Source organism: Cygnus olor, chromosome 9 (assembly GCF_009769625.2).
Source record: "Cygnus olor isolate bCygOlo1 chromosome 9, bCygOlo1.pri.v2, whole genome shotgun sequence".
Classification (NCBI taxonomy): Eukaryota; Metazoa; Chordata; class Aves; order Anseriformes; family Anatidae; genus Cygnus; species Cygnus olor.
Window position 1 is genome coordinate 12,681,278 of NC_049177.1, and position 24,242 is coordinate 12,705,519.

The 24,242-nt window shown below is 48.3% G+C and overlaps 1 protein-coding gene across 3 annotated transcripts in view; it reads right to left on the reverse strand.

The window, feature by feature from the left end:
* GPC1 (glypican 1) overlaps window positions 1-24,242 on the reverse strand; it is a 219,806-nt gene that overhangs the window by 13,119 nt on the left and 182,445 nt on the right. For all 3 annotated transcript variants that reach the window (XM_040567531.1, XM_040567532.1, XM_040567530.1), the window contains one exon: window positions 16,532-16,923. In XM_040567531.1, the coding sequence (XP_040423465.1) occupies window positions 16,532-16,923 (392 nt within the window). The remainder of the gene's footprint in view (window positions 1-16,531; window positions 16,924-24,242) is intronic.

The following is a 24,242-nucleotide window of genomic DNA, read 5'->3' on the forward strand; positions in this document are numbered from 1 at the left end:
ACAAGCACAAGCCTGAAACCAAAGAGCCCATTCAGCGTCTTCACCACAGCTGAGGGACATGGAGCTCAGCAGCACTCGGCCCCACCACGCCATCACAGCAACGGTCACCATCAGGCACATTTAAAGGCTGAGCGTTGTGGCAAGGTCGGGCTTGTGATAACTGAGCCTGTCCCTCCTGGTGCTGTGACCACAGGCTCTGGCTGTGTGACCCTGCCACGTGCCCAGCAGGAGCCGTGCCCTCCCTGCAGGAAGGACGTTGCTGCAGATGCAGGTGTCCCACCACAAACTGCAGCTCCGGGCTCCCGAGGGAAGCACAGCAGGGGCCAGGACGTGAAAAGTTCTCAGCTGGCATCTTTGGAAAGGAGGATGGTGTTGGAGAAAGATTTGAACAATTCCAAAACTATGGGAAATTTTGGAATTGCCTGCTGTTGAGAGCACTCGACACTGGAAAGAGATTGCTATCTGGAAGCATCTGAGGAGCTGCAGGAGCTGGTGAAGCAGGCCAACACGCACGGTGTGAGCAGCTTGTAGAGCCCGCACGTGCAGCCGATGCTCTTCAGAGGTAACTCTGGGGGTGGCTGCTGCTGCAGTGCTGGGAACGGCCCCTGACCTCTTCACTAATTGTGACAAATACTCAAACACAGCCTTTCAAGCTTCTTCTGGAAGAAGAAATTCTGGGAAGAAAAATCCAGTTCCGAGGCTGAGAGAGAAAACCCTGCAGAGTTCCTCCTCTCCCACCCCCCCAAACTGCCTGTGGTGTAACACCTCACCTCCAGGCAGCCTTGGACAAGAGAGGTGGCATGATGCTGGGCTTTTGTCTGGCAGGAATGCACTAAGATAGCCTCGTGGGGACCTTCTGGGACCAGGATAAGACTTTCTGGGTCTCACAGAGAGAACCCACACTCGGAACACTTCTCCGCCACCAGCACACACCCTGAGATGCTTTTGGACAAACACAGCACTCCCGTGCAGCCGGACGGAAACACCAAGCAAGCCAAGGCTTTGCTCTGCTTTCCGGGAGAGCTTTCTGCTGCGTTTCTGGGACAATTCCCACCGACAGCTGGCGGTGGCTGCGGTGCGGCCCTGCCGCCAGGAGATGGAGGCTTCGTCCCACAGAACCGCAGCAAGGCCGCACGCCTCACACCCAGGAGTGAGGGAGAAGGCACCACTGCCTCCCTGAGCTGAGCGGGGACAGCCGGGCAGAGGGACAGGCGAACAGAACAACAGTCTCAGGGCTGTTCTTGTCTCAGGGTTTAAATAGCCATGACTGAACAGTACCTGAAAAGACAGCAGATATGAACGCATTGACTGCTAACACACTCACTAGTGAAGACCTTCCAGAAGCAGAATATTTACATATAAACCAGGAGGTGCAGCTAGGAAAGGAGCTGCAAGCTCTCCTTCCGCAGAATGAAGACGTCTTGAAGACAACTTTGTCCCGTTGTTTTACAGGCACCCCCCTCTCGGCCCGGCAGTAGACGTGGAGCAGCATGACCTTGCACAGCGCAGCATGCCCTGGGACCTGCTGCGTCCCATCTGGGCCCCCAGACGAGACAGGGACTTTCAGCAGGAGCAATGGGAACCACGAGGTGGCCAGCTGGGTCAGATGCTCCCATGTACATGCCTGTCCTGGGTGACTGTGGTGGCACTGCGAGGCCTTCTGAAGTGGAGGAAGCTGACCCACTTTGGCTTGGAAGCAGGACGGTGGGGTTGCCTGCTGCCCGTCCAAGATTCCCCTCTGGGCAGGTGAAGGCTGGCTGTCCAGCAGTGGAGAGGAAAGCCACCAATATTTAGAAAACGAAGCTACTCAGCGCCCTGCCAGATCCCACGGGGGACCCAGAGAGAGACAAGTGACAGATCTTGGATCAGAAAAGCATCTACAACACGCCTGGCTTTAAAGCACTGTGTAAACCCAGCAACTGTACTGGTGCTACTCACATGAATGCAGTGAGGCTGTACTGAACTGAAGCGTGCAGTGCACCCAGCAGGCTTTTCACTGGCATTTCTGCTTGCAGAATTTACTCTGGTCTATTTTTTTTTTTTTTTGCATTTTTTTCCCAACAAAACAGAAAGGACCTTTGCAACTGGAGGACAGTGCTACCTCGTCCACTGGTGAGTGCCATGGGAGGGACAGTAATTAACCAGGGTCACCCGAGCCCTGCCATTATCCGAAGGGCCCGCCAGTCTGTCACTCTCCCGAGGTGGCTTTGTCTCCTGGAGGACAGGGGAGGGCCACACTGCCCCGGGCGCAGGGGCACTGCAGTACCTGGGTGAGGTGGTTCCGTCCCTGCAGCCTGTCCCCTGGGACGAACAGGCCACATGTCCGCACAACAACTGCTGCTCTGCTGAACCTGGCAGGGGCCAAGTGTTCAACTTAACCTCTTGGCAGAAAGGATAAGTATTAATTTTTGCAGGTGGAAGAGGCCAGGCTCCATGCCCTTTCTCCAAAGAATTACTCAAGCCACCATTGTTTGCAGCAGCACTCCTTTTTCATAGGCAGACTGCAGAGGTGAACTGAAAACAAAGGGATGATAGGGCACAAGGAGGAATTTCAGAGAGCATTTTCAGCATGTTTCACTTGGCTGGAGCTCAGCTCCCCATCATTCCTCCCAGCCCAGCCCATGGACTTTTGCTCCACACAGGGCAGAGGAGAGGGAGGGGATGGGGCTCCCAGAGCTCCTCCTGGCACTGACCCTGCACCGTCCCTCTGTGGGTCTTGGAGCATGTTTCGGAATAGAGCCCTTCACAGCTCTTTACTCCCTGTTGAAGTAAACTCCCATTTTTTTTTCAGGTAGCACCTCACCCACAACAGACATGACAAGTATAGCTGCCCTGATAGAGACCTTCCCTGGGAAGGGTGGGTATTTATTTCCCTTGGCCACTGCTACCAAAGTGTTGCTAGTTCAGCTGATGTGCTCTTGGAGAGCTGGAATGGAAAGCCCCTTGGTGTAGTATGTCCAAAGGGCTTCTCTGGTCTTGCCCCTTTGCCCTAACCAAGAGCTCATTCACCTTTCCCTGCAACTGCTACAGAGCGGCACAAAGGAACCAACACAACAAGAGGAAAAAATCCAAAATAAAGGACCCCACCCAGCAACACCCTTGTACTCTAAGACACTTCCTTGTTCTGTTTTTTCCCTACAGCCTTCAAAAGGCCCTAAAACATTCTGACCACCCCCCTGCTCAACAGCTAACAACCTGCTGCAGAGCCCCTCTGCCCTTCCAGCCCTGCAATAACTGATGGATCAATAAGCGACGTCCTCTGTGCAGCACAGGTGGCCTGAAAGCAGAAGCATGCGAACTCTTGTAGATGAAGTGAAAGCTAACATCATGTGTTCATCGTTAATGAGCTGGCACAGCATGATGACAGTATATGACAGCAATTGCTTTCTCAGAGTACTATCGGTCTGGCCCAGCCTGTGACTTCTGAGGGTGCCTGACTGAGCTATCACTACAAGGGGGCTTTCATTAGGTCACTTTGGGAAACACCAAGTCGTCAGGACTCAGAGGCTTTCCCTAATAGCAGCTGACAAGTCAGGCAGGAAAACCAGCAATGCGACCTTGATGCAAGCCCAGCCCTGACATCCCTCCCTCATCTTGCAGCTGGCAGAAGGGCTTGCACAGCTCTGCTCCCTGCCTGACCACAGCGTGGAGCTGCAGAGGATGCTGCTTGGTGCAGACCTGCTCCGTGTAATTTAGAATCAAAGAGGGACTTTTCGGGGTCAGTGGCGGATGTTTTCCTTAAGTTTCCTGGTGGGAAGCCCTAATTAAAAGACCTGCTTATAAATTGGCTAATACACATGATGCCTGCAAACAAAAAGCAAATGTAAGTTAACCACCTACTCCTACCAAGAATCAGCTGAAAGGCCCAATGTCTTATGTCTTTCTGGTGCCATTACTCAAACTGTTCACCTCCACAGAAACCAGACCCACCCACAGCAGTTTAAGGCAGTCCACCCAGCCGGCCCCAGGCAGCCACGATCCCACCTCCTGCATCTTCTGATTCATGCCACCGCTTTTACTAAACATGCTGCACATCTTGATATACATGTATTAGAGCTCATCTTACACAGACATAATTTCCAACTACAGGGTCTCAGTAACAACCTTGATTCTCCATGCTGACGTGGCTCTCCTTTAGCTTCAGTGGCACCTATAGTCCCGTCTTAGGTCAAAGACCTAGAAACTGCATAAAGATGTCAAGAAGAAATGCACGATACATTGGAGAAGCCATTTACCAAGGACCTGAAAAAAGAACATTACTGAGAGATATGGCTTGGAGCCAGGGCACTCCTCATTCAGTTGTCAGAGATATAAATAAATATGCCAAACAAAGCTAAGCCCAACCTAAAAATACATTTTTTCTATGTCATTGCTCAGTTAAAATCTGTATACTGTATTCTGATCCCAATGACATCAGTGGGTGCAGTCCCTGCAAACCTAAGCCTAGTGATGAAGTGATAAGGAAAAAATAATATAATTTCTAAGAAATACCCAAAATGGGGGACAACTTGGTATTGAGCAATGACTCATTTTAATTAAAGCTACTTTACAGCTGGGGATACAGTAGTTGATTTGAGTAGCAATGAGCTAATGCAACGGGAACAGGTGGCTGCTTCACAAAAAGCACCATTTCACCATTGGCACTGACATTTCAAGGAGCTTGTCATCAGGTATTATCCTGCGACTGCGGCTCGCATCGAGAGCTGAGCTCTGTGCTTTTCCATGGCTACTTTCCAAAGCCTGATGTGCCCATGCGTGGTAGATGGAGCCACCCGAGCAGATGTGAATTGCCGGAGGCAAGCACTTTGCCAGAGCAAAAAATCTCCGCAGACTCCCTTGTATCATGTCTGGGGTGGGAGCGGAGCTCGCAGGTTTGCATGGCTTGTGGCACCACTGCACAGCACAGCCGCTGAGCTGGGACTCACCGTGCGACTATTCGGCACCAGCGTTTGCAGGAGAGCCAGCAGGGAATGAGCACATGTGGAGATAATACGACAGAAAATTGAGAACACATAATTCTCAGCATTCAAAGTGGCATTTGTTTCCCTCATTTTTCCTCCTCCTGAGCAATGTTTAAATCAATTACAGTAAAATTAATGACTTTTGCAAGCAATTTGTTGAGAGGATAGGCTGGGGGATTAGTCCCAGGCTGGGTTCCCTGCAACCACAACAGACAATTTAGAAAACATTCAGCCTGGAAGGCTCCTGACCAAAAAGGCCCCTGCCAGGTAGTTTACTAATATGCTTCCAAGGCAGAGAATCACAGAAATGCAGGGACCTGAGGGACAAGCAGTCACCTACTCTGTCTCCTGGCACTGAGACATGCTCAAGGAGAACTAAGCTGTCCTTACTATTACCTAAAACATATATTCAGAATAAACTTTCTGAAGTTTATAAGTTTATAAGTTTATAAGTTTTTAAACTTTCAGGACACTGGTTGGCAGAGTCCCTTGGGAGGAGGTTCTGAAGGGCAGAGGAGTCCAGGAAGGCTGGGCACTCTTCAAGAAGGAAATCTTAATGGCTCAGGAGCGGTCTGTCCCCACGTGCCCAAAGACGAGCCGGCGCGGAACTAGACCGGCCTGGCTGAACACAGAGTTGTGGCTCGAGCTTAGGAGAGAAAGGAGGGTTTATAATCTTTGGAAAAGAGGGTGGGCTACTCAAGAGGACTATAAGGATGTTGCGAGGCTGTGCAGGGATAAAATTAGAAAGGCCAAAGCTCATCTGGAGCTCAATCTGGCTACTGCCGTTAAAGATAACAAAAAAAGTTTTTACAAATACATCAACACAAAAAGGAGGACTAAGGAGAATCTCCATCCTTTACTGGATGCGGGGGGAAACTTAGTTACAAAAGATGAGGAAAAGGCTGAGGTACTCAATGCCTTCTTCGCCTCAGTCTTTAGCGGCAAGACCAGTTGTTCTCTGGATACCTGGTACCCTGAGCTGGTGGAAGGGGATTCATTGGCCTTCAGGGGCCTTTAAGTACATCTGAAAGGCATTTAACACCAATAAATGAAGCGCAGCTCTTGCTGCTATTTTCCTACCCCCCTCTCCCGTTGCATGTTCAGCCCCAGCCTGCTGGGAGCCATCTGTGCCTTGCTCCTGAGGGAGGCAGGGTCAGGTAGGGGGGGAGAGATCTGGGTATGAAGAGAGGCCTGGGTGATAAATACAGTGGGTGCAGGCAGGTTGACTGATGGAAGGAGAAGACCAAGCCAGTCTATAACGCCTCTGGTGGAGGTGTAGCTCTCTTGGCCCTCTCCCCTTGAAACATTTTGCTCCAGGGAGCTCCCTGCGGAGCGCAGTGCTGTCGGTGCTCACCACATTGGATCAGGTCCCAGCCTGTCATGTCCCCTCCTGGCTCTCTCTGCCGAGGAGCAGCAAAGATCCAAGGTACGCACACAGGCACATGGACCTGCAGCACCTAGCTGTTGTTCTGACACGACGTGGGGATGGTTGAGGAGAATACAAAATACCTCCAGAAATGTCAACTATATGACAAAAGGTGCCTGGACTAACTCACAGGTGTATTTTTCCAGGTAGAATATCTAACTGTCTGAATGGCCATTTTAACCTCCAGAAACACCAATTAAACCCAACAACATTAGGCAGCTTGGGTTCCCAAACCAACCGATGCTTTAAAGCCAGCAGGTTAGAGGCAGCTTTCTAAACCTGAGGCAGGTGCATGTCCTGACAGCCAGTGGGAGAATGCATCTAGAGCTGGATGCCTCCACAGCAAGACTACAATTTACCTCTATTCTTGTTCACTACATGTTTTTAAAACTCACCCAGTGACCTGTAGTTTTACAAACCACGAGAAGAGCTCCTGACATGGGGCTGGGATCAGACCGGGCTCTGCTCCCCATCCCTTGTAGAAGGAGGCCTCAGCGGCTGAAGGCAGGCGGCTCCATGGGCAGTTGAGTGTGTGGCACCCCTGCCTACCTTCCTGATGGGTATTTTAAAGGCGACCCATGGAAGCAAGGGAAGTTCTTTCTTGCCAGCTACAAAAAAACCCCAACATTCTGGAGTAATATTTAAGAGAAATCAGGTCAGCTCTTCAATTCACAGATCAGGCTGTGTGCACTGGGAAATGGAGGTGATTGTTCAGAGCCACTCAAATTACTCCAAACCCCTCAGTCTGAATTGTACTGCTGGGATAAGGCTGTCAGCATGAAAAACAGCAGCTACAAAGAAACAGTGAGCAGGGGAGCAGGTGCTGCCAGGCGTGCCAGGAGCAGAGCCCAGCAGCACGCTATGCAACCACTGCCCTCGCTTCTATACCACGAAGGGCACCTGGAGGACGGGTCTGCGGTCACAGGGGAGTCGCATGGCTCCATGACTGGGGCTGTCTGCAACTACATGCTGGGAAGCATTTCATTTTTAGTCTTTCCAAGGAAGGGCTCTCGAGCACTGTGACAAAAAAAAGCAGGGGGTGCTGTGGTTTCCGTTTCCAGGTGTGCAAGCTGGAAACTGGGGCCTGGCTGCTGTGTGCATGGGGCTGTAAGCACCCAGCTCACCTGCACAGGAGCAGACCCCGCTCCCTCCTTCACATGGTCAGCAGCTGCCTTGTGCATATTTGTGCCAGTCCTGATATAATTAGCACCTCAGTGTGTGTTAAATGAACCAAGGTTTCCCATCTTTTAGAATAAAACTCTGTAAGAAACAGCTGCAGGGCTGACAAATATGATTCTTTCGAAGTCTAATGAATTGTATAATCTCTTCAGTCATTATCTCCCTTACACAAATGCACGACAATCAGTCCATGGAGCATGGTGAGTTTTAAGCCTCACCAAGTCCATCACTCAAGATGCATCAACCGTGCTTCCAAAACCTCTTTCAGGGATCCCAAAGCAAACAGCCAGGCTGGGGTGCAGCAGCAGGGCAGAGATGACCCTGCAGGTAGTGACCCTCCTGCTTTTCCTCGCTGCAATCAGCTCAGCACAGGGCGAGGGACGCAGAAGATAAAGACTGGTGCCAAAGCTGTGCCCTTCGCGCTCCAGTGAACCAGAGCTGGTGCTGAGCCTGAGACCAGACAGACTGCCTGGCTTATTCCCTGCTCAGGACAGAAGCAAGGCCAGCCCAGCAGCCAAATGGCCATTTTGCAAATTCAAAAAAAACACCAAAAAACAAAGAAAGAAATGAAGGCTAGCGCAACCCAAACGGAGGCAGCTCATCGGGGAGCAGTCAGTCCCAGCCCCTCCGCAGCCAGCATCACGGCACCTCCCGCGAGCAGCAATGATGACTCCCAGCTCCAGCAGGCAGCACAGTCCATGGGGAAACCAGCGCAGAGGACAGGACCTGAAGCCACCTGGGAGGATGCAGGCCTTGGGGTTCCTGTCCAGTGCCCTCCTGTGTACAGACACTAAAACGAATGGAAGATTGATGAGTTTAGATGGCTGGCTGTCATGCTCCTCTCCCTCTGGAGAGAAATACTGCAAGCCACTGCTGCCTATTCAACACACTCCCTTCTCCTTCCACCTGACGCAGTGATTTCCATCTGGTACAATTTTCAATCCTTTGAAAACCTTATTCAATTGATTTTAACCACCAGACACATATGGGAGACAAGTACCTGTTTGCCTGTGCTATTTCTATTATATCCAGAACACCTATGGGTTTTTATCTCTGAAGGCTTGTGATTTAAATATAATACTGCATAGAAATACTGGAAAGCAACACCTGAAAAACATAAGGTCGTATGTTCAACATTGTGTGCACCCCATGCAGCTCAGTCTGAATCTGCCCAAACAAATCCCGACTTTCTTGCACGACTCTCTCCCTAGCTTTACAGGCAGCAGTGCTGGAAGAGAGCAGTGGGCTCTGAGATGTGTTGGTGGGTCTGCAGCAGCGACTGAGCCAGGCTGGTTAAAGCACGAAGGCACCTGATGGCGGGCTGCTGACTCAGGCAAGCATGGCCCATTTCTGCGGAGCCCTATGAAATCGTTCTGGGAAAGGGACATTAGGCTTCTGGGTTTGCAGAGGGATCTGGCTGACTGGCACTTACATCTGAAACATTTTAAGCCATGCAATCCCAGTTACCAACCACCCAGGGAGGAGGGCTCTCCAGGGAAACATGGGAGACTGACTGCCTTAGAGGCAGCCCTGACCTCAGTGGGGAAAGGCAGAGGTCTGGGCAGGAGGACTGAGTACAGAACCAGTCCCCAAAGTGTAGCAGCTTATTTCAGCCTGTAGTGCAAGATGTTGTTCACAGGCAGAGGCATCTATAGTACCACAGGCTTCCTAGCCACAGGGATTTCAGTCCTCCTCTTCTTGAATACAGCCAGATCTGCCAAGGCTGCCTGTGGCATTTTCCATCCTATGAATTGCTGCTGGGTCTGGAGGAGCACAAACTTTTAGCACAATCGCTGACCAGCTCATTTGCAGAAAACTCAAAAATCAGTGGTTTGCAATGACAGTATGGAAAAAAAAAAGGAATAATTTTTAATCTAAAATGATTCTCGTTGTGGAAAACTGCAATATCTTTATCCAGACCCCTGACAGTCAGAAGGCAGGAAATGAATCCCCCTCCCAGGAGCTGCTTCCCCTCCTTGGCTAGGACGAGATTTATCAGCGTGCAGCCTAGGCAGTCCTCCCCCCCTGCTCCGGGTTCCTGCTGAAAGTGGCTGCATCCCGTGGGCAGCGGCAGGCACTGTCAATTGTTTGTACCTGGCTGGGACAAGCTGCATGCCACCTCTGTCCCCTCTGGTGATACCAGCACCCACGGGCCCTGCTGCTCTCCTCTGCCTGCACCCCACGTGAAGATCCCGCAGGGTTCCGTCTCATCCCCCCTCATCTTTTAAGGTCCAAGGCTGAACTACTGGATGAACAGTGCCTTACTAAGACTTGCAGAGCTGTCTATAGGTGCAGGTACTGCAGTCTGAACAGGGGAGGCTTATTAAATCCCAGGAGAGCAACAGATGATCTCTCTGAAGGGAATGATACCTCCCCTGGTGAAAGCAGGTCCCAGGAGAGAGCTTCTGGCTTTACAAAGCAGCACGTCAGCTGGCGAGCGAATTTACTTTGGCATCTAATGGCTCCTCGGGGCTAAGACAGTCTCTGCACAATGGTATCCTGCCGTTGAGTGCCATAACACAAAAACACACCTCTGCCATGCAAGCAATGAACAGCCCCAGAGCAAGAGGTGGGATACCGCTCAGCGAAAAGGAAATAATAAATATTGCCACTTGCTGATGCTCCACCATGGGACAACATTCTCAGAACATTTATTTATAAACAGTAAGCCGACTGGGCTTTATTGTCTTTTCAGGATCAAGGGGAGGGCAATTTTTATAAATATGCAACTTTATTAAAAAAGTGAAAGCCTTTAGGTGAAATAAAGTATTATTTATGGTTGTATGTACTTGCTGCTGATGCTCTGAATAAAGATAAGCCACGGAAAGGATGGAGATGTGTCACTGTGCACAAGGGACAGGAATTCACTGCACTCAAGCTGTTTTAGCAAAGTGATTTCATATCTGTGGGAAAAGAGATTAATTATATTCTTCACTTCATTTTTATTCTGATCAATTTTATGGCTAGTTCACCCAAAAAGCAACTGTAAGCTCAAAGGCAGAAACCAACTACGTCCTTCCAACCTATGAAAAACCCAAGGTACGAACAATGGCCACAGCCTTAAAGGACAGGAATACCAGGGATGACCATATTGTCTTTGTTAAATTATTGACTTGTTGGAAATGTAAAGCATATTTAGATAATCATTATTTTCCATATGCATCCAGCACACCCATTTAACGATTAAAAACACTTCCAAAAATTCTATTTTTGGACCTTTTTAATTGGAATTCAATTTCGTTCCAAGCTTAGCTTGACCCACCATGTGTTTAAAAATTACTCATATGGTAAATAGGATATCTGCCATTTACCTTATACTAACATTAAAGTTTAAAAAAGGAGACTAAAATGTATGGTGAGACACAGTATTGCTTAAATAAAAATGTACTGATAGACGACTTCCATCAGTAAAACGAAATACAGGATTTAGTGAAAAAGCTTATAATTAGTAAAGAAAATCATCATATTTTGTTTCAACCTTGAAGGAAAAATAGCCTTCTTTAAGAACATCTTCTTAGGAAAAGAAATGCAAACAACCCTTAAAACTGATGATTTAAATAAGCTGGTGAAGGGCCTGGGACACAAGTCCTGTCAGGAGCGGCTGAGGGAACTGGGGGTGTTTGGTCTGGAGGAGGCTCAGGGGAGACCTCATTGCTCTCTGCAACTGCGTGAAAGGAAGGTGTGGGAGCTGGGGGTCGGCCTCTTCTCACAGGTAACTAGTGATAGGACCAGAGGGAATGGCCTCAAGTTGTGCCAGGGGAGGTTCAGGTTGGAAATGAGGAGACATTTCTTCTCAGAAAGAGCAGTCAGGCATTGGGACAGGTTGCCCAGGGAGGTGGTGGAGTCACCATCCCTGGGGGTTGTTCAAGGAAAGGTTGGACGTGGTGCTTGGGGACATGGTTCAGTGGGCGACATTGGTGCTAGGGGTTGGTTGGACCAGATGGTCTTGGAGGGCTTTTCCAACCTTAGTGACTCTATGATTCTATGAACAGTATTTCTTCACTTTTTCCACACTCTGACCCAACATTTGTGGGGTGTCCAGGTCTCCAAGGGGAAGTTGAGGTGTCCAGGCCTCTGGACATCTTCTGACGGGTGGAACAGCTCTCCTCCCTGCCCTTGGTGCAGCCCCTGCTGCCACGTTGAGATGCAGGAGGCCAGTAATGACCCATATGCAGCCTCCCTGCAATTTGGGGTGCCCCACTGAAAACGAGATCACCTCTGCTACCTGTCCCCGTGGCACTTTGTGCAGAAGTCCTGACCTAAGACTTAGACATCTGGGCCATTTTGTAATAAGAGCAACAAATAACAGAAGCAGACAGGATACTCCTGTTTATCAAGGTGCATCTCTCCAAAGACTTTCTGCCTTGGTTTTATAAGGGGTTATCTCTCAGCTTTGCTTCCCCTCGAGCCTTATCTCAGTGCACCTGCACCCCATATGTCACAGGGGCACATATTCATGCGCTCATCGCTGAACTTGACGATTGCTCGAACTAAGCGTGGGGTCCCGGAGCAGCAGCTGGCAGCCAGCAAACCACCCAGCACAAGGCCTTCACCTGTTCAAAGGAAGCTCCGTGTCGCAGCAAATGCTGGTTTTGGATAGGTGCCAATCACACAATGAAAGAAAAGAATCCTAAACAAAATGGGGGTATTTCGTCTGTCTTGCCCCAGCAGGCAGTGAAGGCATGCATCACTGGGGGATCTCCTTACTCTGTGTACCCTTCGTCAGGGATTTTGTGGCTGCTGTTGTTTTGGTAGCTGCCACTTCATGCAGACCATGAAAAATGAATTCCTGTTTTGTAACTGAAGGGAAAACCTGCACTTGGGGCTAACAGACTAGCTACAGAAACACGCAGCCCGAATGTGGTCACAAAGATGCCGCCCCAGCACACCCACCCATCATGGCACAGCAGTACACCCGAGCCCTGTACCGAGCACATCCATCCCCATCCTGGCCGCCCCATGAGGAATGCTGAGAGCAGCCCCAGCTGCCTGCGTGCCCTGGCCCCCTCCCACAGCCGCTGTACAGATGGCAGAGCTTCTGCTGCTGTCAGCATGGGGCCAGGTTGGTGGCAGGAACCACAGCATTAAAAGCTTTAGATCTTGGTGTCGGAGCCTGGAGTTCGTCAGGGTGACTTTGCCTTAAAAGCTAGGACAGCAGTAAAGATGAAAAACGTCCTTGCCATTTTCTCTCCCGCTGCCCACCATCTCTTCATCCCTGCAGGATGCACAGCGCCTGCTGCCCGCACACCGTCCCTGCTCCCAGCCCCGAGCAGCCCCACTTGTAGGCAGTGTGCGCACACAGGCCTGAAGCCACGGCTTCCTATCAGCCCGGGCAGCGGGAGGCTGAGGAAGAAGTGCCCCTGGGGCAAGGAGGAGAGGCAGCAAAGATTAAAGAAATCTCACAAAATCCTGCTTGTCTTTCAGTCCGGGCAGACTCTTCCCCATTTTAAGACATGTGGTGAACAGCTTCAGTCTTTCAATGGGACGACTGCCTCTGCAGTATTCTGCACGAGGACCTGGGCTCTTGGTAGGATGCAGGTGACAAACACTGACATGAAACCATCTGAGCTGATGAAACCAGGAGGACTGCAGAGGAATCTGTTTCAGACGGATCTGGCATGTGGGAAAACACACACACGAGCATGCAGCCTCCCTGTCCCCACCATTCGCTGGGCAGGTATCTCCTGAGTGTGTCTGACCCTCTGAAGACGATGTGCAACGTGCACTTGCAGCAACTGTCTGCAGTGCAGACTTCACTGGCTGCTGAGCAAGAAACACTTTTCTGATCTTAGAGCATTTTATTCCTTGCTGAGGGCAAGCTGCATGCCAAGGATGTAATTTACTAGAAATCAGTAGCTTTTCTGAGATTTGCAACTATATACGCAAATAAAAACTAATTAATCTATTTTTTTCAGAAGCACAAAGCTGGATAATTTATTTCTGTATGTCCACTTCAACAGGCTGTCCCCAGACTTCCTGACCAAAACACCACTGCTCTGTGAGAAGTTTCAGCTCAAAGAGTTATTTTTAGAGAACACTGCCAGCTGCCAGGAAAGTCTGATCCCAGCCTCTGATCTTGCAAGCTTTCTCTGAATGTCATAAATATAAAGCAAGATGAAAAATGACTAAAATCAAAGCCCCAGTTGCAGATACTGTTTGGATGAAGAGGATGCTCTGCGGCTGCGCTCGCAGGCTGAGCGGGGACAGCTTCGCCCTTTGGGGAGGGCAGAGCTGCTCTCGGCTGCGTAGAGGCTCTGAATCGGGGCAATGAGACAAATAGCTATGAGGTAAAACTTGTAACTTGTCATCAAGACAAACAGAAGGATAATTCATACCTGCTCGCTGACAACGGGTTTTGCTGAAAATCCCTCAAAAGACAGCACTTGGCTTTTCCTGCTCCTCATGCCCTATATCTCGTGCAGGCATTTGGCCATTCATAAAAATCAACCCGTGTGTCAGTCACAGCACTGGTTTAAGCCATTTGGCACTGGTTTAAGTCAACATCAGGTGAGAGAAAGTGGGTAAATCAGGCTTTTTATTTCAGACATGGCTGAGGGCTACCGGGGCAGCCACAAAATGAATTTCCCGCCTCAGCATTCTCATCCCCCATTGCCTTAAGTAAACCCGTTCCTGAAGACAGGGAAAATGGGCCAGTTTTGGCCTTCATTACAAAATGAGCTCTGAAGTTTCCCAACTCAGTTCCTGCAGATTGTGTTACAACAGCAACATGCTGGGTTAACTGCAAGCCCAGGGAGTGCTGCTGCGAGAGGAGCAGCCAGGAGGAACAGGGTGGGATGCCTTGGGAGAGTAGGGAGGCAGAGGGAAGAGGAGTATCTGCCCTTTGCTCCGAGTCCAGTGACAGGTCATGTTCCTCCATTTGCCACGTGGTAGGTGAGCCAAGGAGGATTCAGAAAAAGAGGGCCAGAATTGAAATTCTACAGAAATTCTGCGTAGAGACTGGGGGACGAGACACTAGCAAGCAGCCCCGCGGAGAAGGATCTGGGGGTTACAGTTGATAGCAAGCTGAACATGAGCCAGCAGTGTGCCCTGGCAGCCAGGAGGGCCAACCGTACCCTGGGGTGCATCAAGCACGGCGTTGCCAGTCGGTCGAGGGAAAGGATTGTCCCGCTCTGCTCTGCGCTGGTCCGGCCTCACCTCGAGTACTGTGTGCAGTTCTGGGCACCACAGTACAAAAAGGACATTAAACTGTTGGAGAGTGTCCAGAGGAGGGCTACAAGATGGTGAAGGGACTAGAGGGGAAGACGTATGAGGAGCGGCTGAGGTCACTTGGCCTGTTCAGCCTGGAGAAGAGGAGGCTGAGGGGAGACCTCATCACGGCCTACAGCTTCCTTGCAAGGGGGAGTGGAGGGGCAGGCACCGACCTATTCTCCTTAGCGACCAGTGATAGGACCCGAGGGAATGGTGTCAAGCTGAGGCAGGGGAGGTTCAGGCTGGACATCACGAAGAGGTTCTTCACCGAGAGGGTGGTCGCGCACTGGAACTGGCTCCCCAGGGACGCAGTCATGGCACCGAGCCTGTCAGAGTTTAAGAAGCGTTTGGACTGTGCTCTCAGTCATATGGCCTGAGTTTTGGGTAGACCTGTGTGGAGCCAGGAGCTGGGCTCGATGATCCTTCTGGGTCCCTTCCAATGCAGGATATTCTATGATTCTATGATTCTATGAAATCCCATGGGTGGAAAGCCCACATGAAGGTGGGGAAAAAGTACTCTGCACATCCATATCTTGGGTCCTTCCCTTCCACTGACACCAAGACTGCAGTTGCCCTACCGGTCTGCTTTACCCACTGCACTTGGCAAAAGGCAGTCACGCATGGCAAGCTGGAATGCTCTCTGTCATTCAGAGGATTTATGAAAAATCTTTTACTTTGGTCTCTCTGAAATTACACCATTCTCCTCTTTTATCTGTCTTAAGTGTCAGGAGAGTGTGATGTTAATGAGATGTACAAAGGCTTTGGGTAGCCGAACGGTTTTATAGTCCCACATTGATAAATTAAAGCATTTGTCACTGTTACTACATTAACGTTTCTTCCTGAGATCAAAGTCTGGATTTGCTGCATCAAATAGTACCGTCCTCTGCTACACATTACCTTCCACGGAAATTAATTGTGATTCCATATTTTTACATTCACAGTTTAATCACACCCTGATTCTCATACCTGCTGACTGCCATCTCCACATGCAGTATGCAAGTCGTTTTTTAGTATGGATATTCTCTTTGCTACTTGTGTGAAATGCTTGAATATGTTGTTTCAGGACAATCACCTTCTAGCTATGAAAGGCTGCTTCTGCAGTAAAGAATACAGACAATTTTCCTCCTCCTGAAACCCTGGATTCAGCCATGTTAATTTACATTTATATAGCACCTTTCATCCCTGAAGATCCCAATACACTCTTCAGACTCACCCTCTCTGTACACAGAGGCTGTACAAATATACACGGCTACACAAACAGCCACAGGAATCCTGTCACCAGCCACCGAGACGCATCTCTCTGCACGTATTCCCAGCACACTCTTAGCAAGCCAGTTCTGCATACCCTACATCATATCTCCATCAAGGACGAAACTAAGGCAGTGTGATTTAGAGGCATGTCATTTCCCTGCCAGGGAAATGCGAGGAATCTGGGCAAGCAACGAAACAGCTTTTCAGCCTGGGCGACTGACATCTCCTTGGCACTCTGCCACACAGGTTAAAATCAGGTAAAGTCTGACTTGCGGTGAGTTATACCTTGCTTCTCCAGCGCTTCCAGTGCCTGTAGAGGCCCAGGCTTGCTGCTCCCTTCCACTGATGGGTTACCCTCAAGCAGTTTGTTTTACAAAACTTAAAAATATCTGCTTGCCTTGTAATGAAAACTTAATGGCAAATAAATCCTCCTGTCCCTGACCAAAAGTAGTTGACTGGCTCCAACCAAATTGAGGATGGAGGACAAGGAAGAACCCCGACATACCTGAGAGACCTTTTTGACCACATCGCTGCCCACAAGAAAGCCCTGCGCGTAGGAACGTGCTGCGATGAAGGCTCGGGTTGCCTTCACCTTCAGGTCCCTGGGAACTTCCCCAAAGGGTTTGTGCTGCTCTGCATGTTTCACCATGCAGTCTAGATACTCATCCGTGATATGGTACTGGGGGTTCATCAGCTTGAAGAGCCGCTCCAACAAGCGTGTCCAGAACTCATTGAGGGCCTCTTCCAAGTTGATGTTGGAACCCCGGTAATAGCGGCGTAGCTCACTGTACAAGTCCTTGAAGACCTTCACGTTTTGAGTGTACAATTCTCCGTACAGGCTTGGGAAAGCATCATAAAGGGCTTTTTCTGACTTGTTCAACAAATCCTGGAAATAACCTGAAGAGAGAGGAAAAAGGAGATCAGTTGGACAAGCAGGAATTTAACAGGCCACGCTGTTTGGCAGCACAACTGACTGCCCTGAAATAAGAAGGCACTAACAGAGCTTTTCCTCTAGCTGATCTCACCCACCCTCTCCGTCTCGAGCCTTGGCCGAGGATACTGAAGGAGAACGCCCCCACTGCCAGTACCAGGGCACTGGGGGCCGGGCCTCTGCACCTCTTCTGGTGGCCACACAACTAAGACTCTTCCCTGAGGGCGTTTCCCAAGAACTCCCTGCATTGCTACAGCATTAAAAGACCACGCTGCTACCTGCAGGATCCTGTTTCCCCTGGTCAGTCCCTAGCCAGGTATCAGGCCAGCCAGGGCTCACGACCAGTGGGGTTTCTGTAGGCACATACAAGTGCAGCCTGCAGAAATCTTACAGCAATCATGCCTTGTCATCACCAAATGCCGTTTTTATTTCTGCCTGGCTAACCTTACTGATACACATATGTAAACTGTACACATATGTAAACATACACATATGTAAACTAAATCAGTTTACAGTTTGATTACTTTTTACATATTTACTTGATTACTTTCTTACTTGATTCCGTAGGAAAGGTTTGTATGCAATAAAAGATGCCAAGCAGATATGAAACAAACACGTTATCCTTAAGCACATTAATAGCAAATGAACATATTTTTTGTATTTCTTCCAAACCATACCACAATGGATTTTTTAGTGGACTCAACATTAAGGTTCCAAATAGCAAAATCCTCGTGTTAGTTCTTAATGTTTAGATGCAACATTTGTTTTTAGTCAAGCACTAAGTGCTAGCACTGGCACTTTTTGAATCTGCCTAAATCCACAGAAGAAGCGTGTTGGTGCTCACTTCACCAGGCCAGCCATGTGGGACTGCCCATCTGAGACACACACAACTGCATAAACTCCCAGTGGCTTTCAGGAGGCTTTAATAAGCAGCTAATCACAGAGGTAGTTTTCAGGCTACCACACAAAACCTCAACTGATTAGTGAAGACAGGAACTTACGTATCATTAATCTGAGGAATTTCTTATATAACTGAGGAGAAAAAGTAAAGTGCCATAGTGTTACTTCTAGGTTTTCCTTACAGAACATGTCAACCGACACTGCTTACATACCCCATAACTTGCCGTGTCAGCTACCACCACAGGAGGCACTCAAGCCTGAATCAAGAACTAGATGTTTTTGGCACAGAAGCTGGTGCTTGTTAAACATCACCAGAAAGCACTGTGTGCACACAAGGAGGCCCGGATGCCATGCAGGTGATGGAGGCCTATCCTGCAGTGACTGCAGTTAGTCAGACGAGCGCATCGGTGCTTGTTTTCTGGCACGTTTTTGCCAAAGCCCTGCAGAGGTGGAGCAGGGCTGCCACCAGCAGTGGTGCCAGCCCTTCCAGAGAACCACCTCAGCCATCACAGCATCTCTGCCTCTGCCTTGAAGCCCCTTGAGCACGTGCCCCAGTCTCATACGCTGCTGCAGGAACGGGCACGTCTTACTATGTTTGCCATGCCAGGGTCAGGCTCATGTGGGTTTGAACCGATGCCAATGTTATCGTGTTTGCAGTTCTACTCCCGTTCATTAATTTGCTTATTTGGATTTGCATCCTGCTTTTGTTTAGGTATAAACGACTAAATGGTTTTACATCCTAGGTTTGGTGGGCACAGAAGTGACAGAAACGGGACTTCATCTCTGTACACACAGCAGGGTGATGACGGCAGGTTAAATTCTTCCCTTTCTAACATCTGCAGGTATTCCCATTCTGCTCCCTGCCAGCTACCTTCAGACTACGCCGTGGGGAACTTGTAGCAGGAACGGCCTGATTTAATTTACTGATTTACACAAGTAACTGTAGTCATCATTTAAGTCCGTGAGAGGAAAAATGATTTGAAGTATCATTTTCATTTCAATTACATTTGTGCTTTTTGGGGCTTTTTTTTTGAAGCAAACCTGATTATCTTGTTCTTTAAATCTAAGCTACCATTTTTTGGGGGTGATGTACGATAAGCTGCAGTTGGAAGGAAACCATTATTCAATTAAAATGCATTAATAATCAAACAGCATGCATTTAAGGTATATAAATTAACTTCACTGTGTTAGGCACAGAAGAAAAGAAAGGCTTCTGAAAAATGCATAGTGCACGTACAAAGCTTTATTAAAAGGAATTATTTTTTGAGGGAGTGTCACTGACTACAGTTAGACATCTCTGAAACTTTATAACTAGCACAACTCTTTTCTACAGGCCTTATTTTCACTGGAAGGATGGTACAGTCTTACCTACATTAATATTTTCTCCGTGGTTTCTCAGATTTGAGTGAAGCTAAAACTCAACAAGTGGACTGAACAAATGAAAATGCCTTCTGCATCTGCACCACAGGTTGCTAATACAGATTAATAATCAGATTCATCTGAGGCGGCTTCATTTTTCTGCTGCCATGGCTTTCCTACCTGTGCAATGGCCTGAATAGAGTTCACCGACAACAGGCACAAAATTCAAAGTTCTTCTGATGCTGTGAGACACCTAAAGGCTACTCCACATCTCAGTGTATCACTCCCAAGACTGCTGCTCACCCACTCACAATTTAATTCAAATGAGTGCAAACTTTCTTTCTTGCACAAACAGTTCTATTTGCTTTGTGACAAGTGACACTAACTGAATAAATTGCTCAGCAATCCAGGTATTACATGCAGCTTGGCACTCACCATCAGGAGGAATAAAACACTAGCAAACAGCCTGATTTGTCAATTCGAGGTAAAATGACTTTTTTTTATTATTATTACTGAAATAGGAGAAACAAGATGTATATCTTTCTGTCAAAAAAATGGAAACTGCTCTCAAAAAAGTCTAACCTAATTAAGAGCTGATGAACTGTTACTTCTCACGTAAGTGTGAGAGAACACCAATTACAATCAACTCATTTGTGGCTGGTTCTCAGAAAGTTCTTCTAGATTTCACACAGTGAGAAAAAATATATCTACACTATCTAGGGAAAATTAATTAGCAATTAAGCCTAAATGTGTTTGTGATGAATAGCCAATCTGGCAGGGAATTGAAATGCACATTTTGCAGCATTAGAAGGCACTAAGAAGTGGGGTTTGTCAAGAGGGATGCTCTGAGAGATGCTGAGCGCCCTGGTCCTCAGCACCACCTCAGCCTGCACTGCTTGTGGCTTCAGTACAGCCACCTCCAATTAACACTGCATCACCTCCTTAACGCCCCCTGCCTACTTCCATGTAATTAGCTGTGTGTCAAAAAGGATGTGCAGGGCCTCCAGATTAAACAAACTGCTGAAGCCCAGTCCAGGCACCTGGGCTTACTGGTTTCAGGTAGAAGCGATGATTTATTCTGGGTTAAGCAGCCCAGCATCTGCAGCCATTGGGTGAGGGGGGTACCCTTGGGCATATGGGGAGGTGTGAAGCCTCTCATAGTTCAGCCGTCCCACTATTTCTATAAGAAGTTAAAATAACCCCCTGGGGGTCCGTTGGATTTATTAACTCTGCTTGGGTCCGCCACTGCTGGGTTCGCCCTGGCTCCTAAGAGACAGTGAGGGTGATAAGCACAAGCAGGGCATGGGTGTGCAGAGGCAGCTCGAGCCCAGCCACACCCCTGCCAACATCCCCAGGGCCCCTGAGCTCTGCCAACACCGCAACTCACGCAGCTGCTTCTGCTCTGAGACGCAAGAAAGAGCTTATAGGTTTTCTGGGCCTGTGCTGAAAAAAAAAAAAAAAAAAAAGAAAAGAAAAAGCAGAATTTCTTTTTCTGCCAGACTCAGAAATTTTACAATAGAGGCAGATTAGCCAGAGCTACATTCCTGTGAGCCACCTGCTAAATCTGTGACTGTACTCCTGCTCTTCCAAAAGTGTTTTCTCAAAGAGCCATTGGGCAGCTGAGTCCTTCCTCGCTGCTGCCTGCGAGGCACAACGACGCCACTGCTTTTCTAGAGCCAGTCCTCCAGACAAACCAACCTCCATTTTCCCTGGGCCAGTGAAAGGCCACAGCACCCCAGTCAAAGCTGTTTCTATGTAAAACACCACATTTGCAATCTAGCTGCAAAATTATGCAAAAGAAAAATCACACAATGGGAGCCTGCATTATTATTATTATTATTATTATTATTATTATTATTATTATTATTATTATTATTATTATTATTTCTTTTCATTTCCAGGCTGAGAAAGAAGACAACAGGTTTTGCTCAAATAAAATTTGCCTTTTGTCAGAGGCCAGGCCTGAAAAGCTTCTGCCTGAAATTCAAAAACTCCAGAAAGCTCTGATTAAAGAATTGAAAGGTTTTACAAGTGAGACAATTCTGCAGCCTTGGCCACTGTTTCTCCTGCTGTTGTAGTGACAAAAAGCTACTTATCAGAGAATTAAGTTTTCAAGTAGAATCTATAAACTTAGCATTCGACAGGACAGTGATTGGAAATCCCCACCCATTCCGCTTCACAGCTTCCCAGTGTTCACAGCCCATATTTTCACAGTTTCCACATTTTCACAACTCTGGATTCAGACTGGGAATCTGTGAAGAGCAAGGCAGGGCCCAGCAGTTCCTCTCTGTGAAGACAGCAAGTTTTGAGCTCCCTCTCCCACCATTAAGTACTTTTCCCAAGCTTTTTGATGCCATTTGATCACTCAACATCTGGAGCACGCTGGGGTACCTTCAACTAATATGGTGATGGAGTGGGAATGACTGTAGAGGAAAATGAAGAGGCCACTGAAAGATGAGCATCCAAATGCATATTTGGGTAAGCAGCAGACCTGGGTTTCTTCAGAACCTACAGAACAGAGGCCATGCTAGAAAAAAATATGAAATCAGGAGAAAGGCAACTGAATTATTTTTAATCTGAATATTACTTAAGCCTTAAGCAGAAAACTGAAGCATAAAAAGTTTTATGTGTGACCGGGAGGAGTGCAACCAGATTGGAAGAAACGAGGGAGGAAAACACATTAATCCCGGGTTTCGAGAAAAAAGCAGTTCCTAAAGGCAAGTTTAGCACTGGATGACCACATGTGGTGAAGATGTGGAGTGACCACCTCCTCGCCCACCCACAGTCCCCAGCAGGGGGGATCCTGTGGCAGGTGACACCTTGAGCCCCTCACCTTCCCTCGGGGCAGCAGAAGCAGCACCCAGGGCTCTGCCAAGCCTCCACCTTCCAGATCCAAGCTCTCCCCTACTTCTGCCTGTTTCAAGACGAGAGCAGACTGCTCCTGGACTGCAAAATTCATTTTAGTTAAGCTTCTGAGAAGCCTGGAGCAGGGAGTGGGAACTGCCAGCAGCTCACAGAGACCACGTAGCGTTGTATGGCTGCAGAGGTGCTGGCCTCGTGCAAACACTACAGAAAGTTTTCAGCAGCTGGGCAAGGAAAAAACTCTCCTGCTGGCTTCAAAGTTTTGCATGGCAAGCCAGGCTTGCAGTGTGAGGAGGAAGTATCAAATGCCATACTGTAGCTTCTCAAGTTTGAGCAAGTACACAAGCCTCTGGAGGAATTCACACAGGGCCAGGGTGATGGAGCGTCTCTGCAGCCCTGAAGGGCGTCCGAGTGAAATAAGCTCACCATTAACACCACTCTCATGTTCTGAGAAGACTGGACTAACAGGAGAGAAAAATACGCTGACTCTGTGGTATCCTGTACATCAGCAGAAGCAGGGAAAGAAACAGCCTGGAGATGCTTACTAGAGCAGACCTCCTGCTCTGAGCTGGCCGTGTTGGTCTGAGCAGAGTCACAGAGGCACGGTATTTTCTTGGGCTGCGTTCCCATTTAATATATTGCCGCACATCCCGATACCAATTTGGTTCTCTGGTTGGTTTTAATACTGTCCTTGCAGTCAAACTAATATTAGAAGAAAATAATTCAGCAATAGCCTTAAACCATTAAAATCCAACGCTAATGCATTCATGTCTATTTTATTCACTTCAGCTAGTATGGTGATATTTTATTTATAACATTGTTATTACTCATTATTAATTTAAGTACTACCCATGCCTACCCTGAAGAGCTGATACTGATACAACAGCAGCAACATGCTCTGGTTTGCACCTTAGCTGGCTTCTGTCAAAGGCAGTAACTACGGTGAGTTCCAGCAGGCTTAGGTTCCCTGTGCAAACAGCCTGGCATGTAGCAGTCCTGATGGCATTTTCCTTTGGAGGTCACCTCTCCCTTCACAGTTTCACATTCCTGTGAAGCAGCCACGCTCGGGGCAGCATCTCCTTAGTCCCTACCCGCCCTGGAGAATGCAGTCCTTCCCTGCATATGCTGGATCACTCTCACCTATGACATCCCTCCCACGTTGCACATCGCCCTCTTGAGCTGTGGCTGTGACCTAAGAGGCATAATGACAAACCGAGACTCAGACTTCAAAAAGCCCAAACGGAAATAAAATTAGCCTTTATCTACAAGCCAAAGGACAAGCAGTGTGAACAAACATAGCAGGATGCAGGAATTAGGATACTTTTAGGTAACGCAAATGCTAACTTTTAGAATACTCTCCAAAAAGCCACTTTGCATTTAGTGGGGAGCCAAATACTTGGGGGAGCCTGAGAACAGTGTAGTGACATAGGACAGAAGAGATGTTGTGGTTGGTAAGCGACCACCCCATTTAGTGCTCTCCTCAGCTCGCTCAGTGCCGAGCAGAAGAGCAGACAGGTTCTGCCCTCACTGCTCCTACTTGGCAGGCTGGTCCTGAACGTCTTCCTCAGACAGAGGGACTCCTTTCCTTAAATTCTGGCCTAGGTTTCTTCTGTATCTGCTTCATCTTTGCCAGTGTGCACCTCTAGTTTCAATAGGGGTTTTTGTTTCCTGGGGTTCACTCTGAGATATTCATACCCAAAGGCCTCTGTTTTCTCAGTATCTGTGCTGTCTTGCTTACACAAGCGGAGGTCCTTTCCACTTTTCACTTTATGGACTCTACAGTTCTCTGATCATCCCACTAACTCTTCTCTTCTGGATGGCATTAACTTTTCCTAACTGTGGGTGATCAGAACTACAAGGAACATCTCCTTTCCACCACTGGAATTAGCGCTGTGAATACTGCAAGGACTGCACTTACTCTGTTTAGGAATGCATCACAATAGCATTTCACAGACTTTCTGCCACCAAACGGGGTATGTCCCAAACCCTTCTTTATTTATAACCAATTTGTCCCCAGCTGTATGCCTTGCACTTTGGAACACTGAATATCATTCTATTTCTATTATTTCAGTCTTTATGATTATCCCTCTTCTCTAGTAACAACTTTTCCCAGCACTGCGTCATCAACTGATTTCACGAGCACATTTACTGTCATTTGTTCCAG